Source organism: Stegastes partitus, unplaced genomic scaffold (genome assembly GCF_000690725.1).
Source record: "Stegastes partitus isolate 25-593 unplaced genomic scaffold, Stegastes_partitus-1.0.2 Scaffold2014, whole genome shotgun sequence".
Classification (NCBI taxonomy): domain Eukaryota; kingdom Metazoa; phylum Chordata; class Actinopteri; family Pomacentridae; genus Stegastes; species Stegastes partitus.
In genome coordinates, this window is record NW_007579745.1 from 1 (window position 1) to 6,556 (window position 6,556).

A 6,556-nucleotide genomic window follows, 5' to 3' on the forward strand; every position below is an offset into this window, starting at 1 on the left:
ATAGTGATGGAAGGGAAACAGAATTCTGCTGCAAGACATTCAGCTGTAAACAAGGTGCATCAGAGAAATCATATCATAGGAGGAATTTTGGTAGCACACTGAGAGGTGCAGACAACAAAGAATGGTAGACTGCAGTGACAGATTTATTCTTGCTGTTTGTTTGCACCCTTGTTAAATGTCAAAAGGAGAAAAAGCGATGCGACATCTGATTAGATGTTCAAGTGCAGAAGCATTGTGCTGTCCGTGCTGCTGAAATGAAAACCGTGTCTCATTCAGCCTTGTATGCTAAATGCATCATATATGGTCATTCGTCATATGTATTCAATTTATTTTTTAAAGGAGTGGGTCGATGTGAAGCTGAAGTGGAACCCAGATGACTATGGGGGTATTACCTCCATCAGAGTGCCTTCAGAAACTATTTGGCTGCCTGACATTGTTCTGTATGAAAAGTGAGTCACACAGCACTCTGCACACATTAGCGGCACATTCTGAGATAGTGCTTGGTAACTTTGGGGCTCATTTGTAAGCGAAATCAATTTGCCCTTCCTGACTGCCATTTCTCCCACTTAATATTCCCCCTGTGTGTTCTGTCACATCTTACCTCCTGCTTCTTTTCCATGTCCTCTCAGTGCGGATGGTCGCTTTGAGGGCTCCCTGATGACCAAAGCCATAGTGCGCTGGGACGGCACCATAACGTGGACTCCACCTGCCAGCTACAAGTCCTCCTGCACCATGGACGTCACCTTCTTCCCCTTCGACCGACAGAACTGCTCCATGAAGTTCGGCTCCTGGACTTACGATGGAAACATGGTGGACCTTGTCCTGGTGGATCACTACGTGGACCGTAAAGACTTCTTTGACAACGGCGAATGGGAGATCCTCAACGCCACAGGAGTGAAGGGAAGCAGGAGGGATGGGGTGTACTGGTACCCGTTCATCACATACTCCTTTATCCTCAAGAGGTTGCCCTTGTTCTACACCCTGTTCCTCATCATCCCCTGCCTCGGCCTGTCCTTTCTTACCGTGCTGGTGTTCTATTTGCCATCGGACGAAGGAGAAAAACTGTCACTTTCCACCTCAGTGCTGGTGTCTCTCACTGTGTTCCTGTTGGTCATAGAAGAAATCATACCTTCGTCCTCAAAGGTGGGTAGACGATGAGGGTTTCACACAGCTCTTTGTCAAGTTTCTACTGTACTTTTTCACTGGCATCCTGCTTCTTCATGTGTTCACTTATTCTGATTGTAATCTTAATTGCAGCATGCCCTAATTAAAACAGATCACATGCAGAGTCTTCTCAATTACCTGCTGCTTCAACTGCATGCCAACCTAATTAACAAGCTATTGACTTCAGATACATCTCAGTCCAATATAAAACTCCACCGAAAGCAGAGCTCAAAGCATTAATGACTGTCCAGAATCACTGATTTTATATATATTAGTCCACTATTAGGCAGTTTTCCTCAATATACTTCCATAATTTTGCCTGAGATCTCTCCTGGGAGTTATTACGTGCTAATAAGTTATTGTGGATGACAGTGGTGAAAAATTTTAGTTAAGTTAGAGTAGAAATACTACTGTCAATGATTTGAGGTCAAATATGCATATAGAGATATATATTCATTATACTCTTATCTATGGTTGTGTTGTTTCAATTGAGGGCTGCAAAATGGATCGGTGGTTAGCACCGCTGCCTCGCAGCAAGAAGGTCGCCAGTTCGCGTCCCAGTGAGGACACACGGGATCATTCTGCGTGGAGTTTGCATGTTCTCCCCATGCAGCGTGGGTTCTCTCAGGGTTCTCTGGCTTCCTCCCACACAATCCAAAACATGTTAAGGTTAATTGGTGATTCTAAATTGTCCGTAGGTGTGAATGTGAGTGTGCTTGGTTGTCTGTCTATAAGTGTAACCCTGCAATGGACTGACGACCTGTCCAGGGTGTCCCCTGCCTTCGCCCTAAGTCAGCTGGGATAGACTCCAGCCCCCCATAGACCCTAATGAGGATTAAGCGGTGTATAGATAATGGATGGATGGATGTTTCAATAGAGGTTTAATAAGCATAACAAGTGCACTTTTATTCTTTAAAATACAATTTTTTTCTTAAAATTTTGCATTCAGAATTGTTTATATCTGTGTTTCATAATGAGAATACTCATCATAACATGGGTACTAATAACATTCCACTATGTTTTCCTGCACAAAAGTCCTGCATAACCTTAATACACCGACACTGGTGCTTTTACTAACGTTGTTTGACTGAACTTTAAAACCGGGATAATTCTGTACGGCCTTTATGTAGATGTAGTGGGAAGATTGCAATTTAAAGCAGAATAAAGAGGAAAATACTCAGTCACAGTGCCTCAAAATTTTAAAGCGTAAGTGGAGTACATAAGTTAATGTAAATGCCACCACTGGGAAACAAATTGTGCTGCACTGCAACTCATAAAGCCATCATGACTAAATAAACATCAGCTTCTCTTATGCATTACACAAGAAACATTTTGGAAACCAGCAATATATTATTTTGATTATTTTACCAAACTACAGAAACTGTTAGATTTTCAAAGACAGATGTACTGAATAGATACAGTAGTGTGTTTTTATGAAACTCATAATATGTATATTTAATGTTTATAGCACCTATAATACACATTGGAGTGAGCTTTCTACTTGATTGCATAACTGTCACATTTTCAAATCTACAGGTGATCCCACTGATTGGAGAGTACCTGCTCTTCATCATGATCTTCGTCACCTTCTCCATCATCGTCACCGTCTTTGTGATTAACGTCCACCACCGCTCCTCTGCCACCTACCACCCCATGGCCCCCTGGGTAAAGAGCCTCTTTCTTCAGAGACTGCCCAGACTGCTGTGCATGAGGGGGCACACTGACAGGTAACACATGAGCAGCTGTAAATAAAGATTTTTTTAATCCTTTTTTGACAGGAGTTAATACAGGAGATTGATGCCACACTAATGAATTTATGGTAAATGTAAAGACATACAGGCCAAAGGGTTTTCAATTTGCAGAAATGCACCATCTGCACTTTAACTCTCTGAACCCAAATCAGTTTCTGTGCATTTCTTTCTTTGCTCCTCTCACATTTTCACTGAATGTTGGTTCATTTTTCACTGCAGTGTAAAGTCCTGCACTTCTACTAAAACAGCACAACCATGGCTAGAAGTGGAGAGAACTCAAACATGTCTTTTCTGCAGCATGACACAGTTATAATGCCATATGTCATGAAAAAAATAAGAAAAAGCAAGTTGAATTTATTTGATTACTTTTTTTTTTTTAAATATGAAAAAACATGGAATCAACATGTACAACATTTTTCCAGGTGCCCACAGGTGTTGCCAATACTGTGAAAAAAACAGTGTGTCTCCACAGACTCCAGTCATCTTCCTATTTTATTTTTTAATTCAATTCTCTATACTTCTCTCCTAGCTGCTCTGTGTAAATGCAGACAGTTTAGTCCAATTTAGCCCAAATATCTCAAATTTTTTGATTTTTGGTTGCAGCTAAGTCACGAATAGCTTGTGCTGAGGAGGTCAGATTTATTTAAAAATTTTTTTTTTTACAAAGTCCAGTTAAAGCAAACCGTTCACATTTGGTGATGTTTTAAATGAGACCCATAACGTCGTTTTTTAGAGATATCACAATTTTAAGCTTAGTTTGGGGGAAGCTTTTCGATGAAACTGCAAGTCACAAGTCATTAGTTCAAGGACTGTCAAAAAGTTTCTAGCTCTGATAACTGGTGGCAATTTGGCTTTTTTTATTTTTTTTATTTTTTTCTTATGTTTTTTCAAAGATAACATGCTTTTTGAACCTGGGGAGTTTGGAGTTCAGAGGGTTGATGAATATGACAGTAAACAGTTTTTTTAAGTGAACTGAACTGATATAATATGCAAAGAATGAGCTTAAGAGGTGCTGGTTGATCAGGACTAAGCTCGCCCAGCTGTTTCCCCCTGTGTCCATCCTTTTTGCTAAAGTGAGTCAGTTTCCTTCAAGTAATTTTATATTTTACATAAGAGTGCTATCAGTCTTTCCTTTCCAGAATAAATCAGAATCTGCATAAGCAAAATAAAAACAACCAAAAAAACTCACGTCGTGCTATTCTCTCCAGGTACCACTATCCAGATTTCGAGATGCGCAGCCCGGAGCTGAAGCCCCGCCGAGGTGTGGGGAGGAGGGGGGTCCCTGGGCACAGTGGCGGTCAGCAGAGAGGCCCCCTTGGAGGAAAAGAGGACGAGAACCAAGCCTGGCTGGCGATGCTGGAGAAAGCCACAAACTCAGTCCGCTACATCAGTCGTCACATCAAAAAGGAGCACTTCATACGAGAGGTGTGGGAGTGGGCGGCCATGGAAGATAGCATGCGACAAATGTTCCGATCCAATCCAATTTTATTTATATAGTACTTTAAAACTCCAAGACAGACCAAAGTGCTGTAACAAAGAAGCAAATATAAAATAACACATAGCACACAAGCCGAAACACAATGTTCCTGCAAGCATGCTGTGTTCCATTCTCCTTGGATTTCTTTACATTCTTGCAGTTTTTTTACTCACTAGAACTACAACTCCTTTTTTTGTATCATAAAGCACTCATAGTATTTATTGTGTCCTGAATGAGGGATGTTTTTTGCTGTGAACAATTGCTTGGATTTGAAAAAGACTCACAGCTTTTTTTTTTTGTCTCTCTCTTTATCTGATTGTCTCATCAGGTGGTACAGGACTGGAAATTCGTGGCTCAGGTGTTGGACAGGATTTTCCTGTGGGCCTTTCTCACAGTGTCAATACTGGGAACTGTTCTAATCTTCACCCCCGCTCTGCAGATGTACCTCAGCTCACCTTAATGAACACACACACACACACATGCACACATGCACACAAACTCACAAATACTCTCAAACAGCGTATCCTTGTGTTCCAGAACTGTCTTTAACTATGATTTATGGATAAAACTCAATAAAACATTCACAGTTTCTGTTGCATAAACAAGCTCGGGCTACAAACCTTTACCTCCCTGCAGTTTGATTTGCACCCTGTAATGTCTACTGGAAACCGTAATGTTCTAGATGCAACTTGTTGTATGGTGTGTGTGTATGAGGGTGCAGGGGAGTGACAGCAATAAGCAGGTTAAAGTAGCGTGTATGATTTGAAAATCCATGTTTGTATAACTGTATCATTGTAATTATACATGCAACAAAATGCACAATATCACTTCATGAGTAATGAGTTGTTTTATGTGTCACATGCACTATGTTGTCCAGCCAGCTGTTCTCTACTGTCTGTTCTGTAATGATGATCAGAATAAAAAAAGAAATCTGAAATCAGTTTTCCTAAACTGATGATTACAACCAGGCAAAGCAAGCAGCTGTGGCTCCAGACGGTCAGAGGGGGCAACAGACTGCAGGTTTACCATGTTTTAGTTGGTTTGTGTTAATTTAACTTACGACAAATGCATTTAGTAATACAGCTTGTACCACAAAAATGCGAGAAAATGAAATGATAAGAACCTAAAAGTAAAACTGCAATAAACTTGGTTCACATCGTATAGAAGTTGGCAATGAAATAAAATACATATTAGAATATGTTAGCATTTTGGGGTAGATTGGGCTTATGTGGTGCATATTTCTGGATGAATTTACACCTTATAAACTTTCCTAAACAAAAACGGCTACATACAAACTGTAGAGAGAGCAGAAGAAAGGGATGGTCAATGGGGGCATTATTATAATTATTATTTTTTACATTGCACTCCCTTAGAGGGTAATCCATCACTGCTGCTGTTCAAAAGAGCTTCAGGGTGAACCACAGCAGGCCATATAGTGTGAACCAATTATTGTGTGTTTTTGGCTGTAATAACACAGTCTTGCCACCAAATGGCAGCAAACACTTGTTTTTCTCACAAAAACACACAGTGCTGTTTCCAGACTTGCTTTACAGACACAATAATGACATAAAAATATTCTCAAACACGAGTCATGAGCTAAAATGTAGAAGTGAACACAATAAATGTACATAACCTATTAAAATGGCATGAAAAGATGCATTCTTCATTCGCAGCAGGAGCAGGTTACGCTCATTAATGGCTAACAGGGCAAATGAAAGCCTGTGAGCTCAGATGTAACAACAGCAGTGGGGTGTTGTGTATCATATAGTACCATCAGCACCCTTCTGATCAGCTCTACTCAGGCTTCCCTCAGTTTGCTAACAGTAGTAATCAGTAGTAATTACAAGAGTAGACAGTGACTCACAGTTTCCGCCACACTTTATTTTCCCTGCTGGCTGAGGTTTGTCTGTTTTACCACCAGCCTTCTGGTTGGTAGCTGCTCTAACTTCACCACCATATATTGTTACAATTGGCAGTCCCTGGTGAGATCATAGTGTTGTGTGCTTTGGCCTAGTTTTTGGTAGACATGTTCTCCGACTTATTATAAATGGCTGGCATGCTTAAGTGAAAGTCGCTCCCCAGTTTCCACTGCACTTGTGCAGTCTGACCTCAGCCAAGTCTTCTATTATTCACGGCAACAGATCTGACTCAGACCGACAGGTGT

At 40.8% G+C, this 6,556-nt stretch overlaps 1 protein-coding gene across 1 annotated transcript; it reads left to right on the forward strand.

Moving 5' to 3' along the window:
• The first annotated feature begins 315 nt into the window (after positions 1 to 315).
• On the forward strand, positions 316 to 5,322 carry LOC103373571 (neuronal acetylcholine receptor subunit non-alpha-3-like). The gene is made up of 5 exons (XM_008303476.1): positions 316 to 449; positions 630 to 1,143; positions 2,701 to 2,891; positions 4,124 to 4,340; positions 4,721 to 5,322. The coding sequence occupies exons 1-5, from the start codon at positions 316 to 318 to the stop codon at positions 4,850 to 4,852; spliced, it is 1,188 nt and encodes a 395-aa protein (XP_008301698.1). The 3' UTR covers positions 4,853 to 5,322.
• Positions 5,323 to 6,556: the final 1,234 nt, after the last annotated feature.

Coding starts and splice junctions, on each gene's coding strand:
- LOC103373571 (XM_008303476.1), top strand. CDS start 316: ATGTATTCAATTTATTTTTTAAAGGAGTGGGTCGATGTGAAGCTGAAG. Junction 1,144..2,700: donor TCATACCTTCGTCCTCAAAG/GTGGGTAGACGA, acceptor TCAAATCTACAG/GTGATCCCACTGATTGGAGA. Junction 2,892..4,123: donor ATGAGGGGGCACACTGACAG/GTAACACATGAG, acceptor TATTCTCTCCAG/GTACCACTATCCAGATTTCG.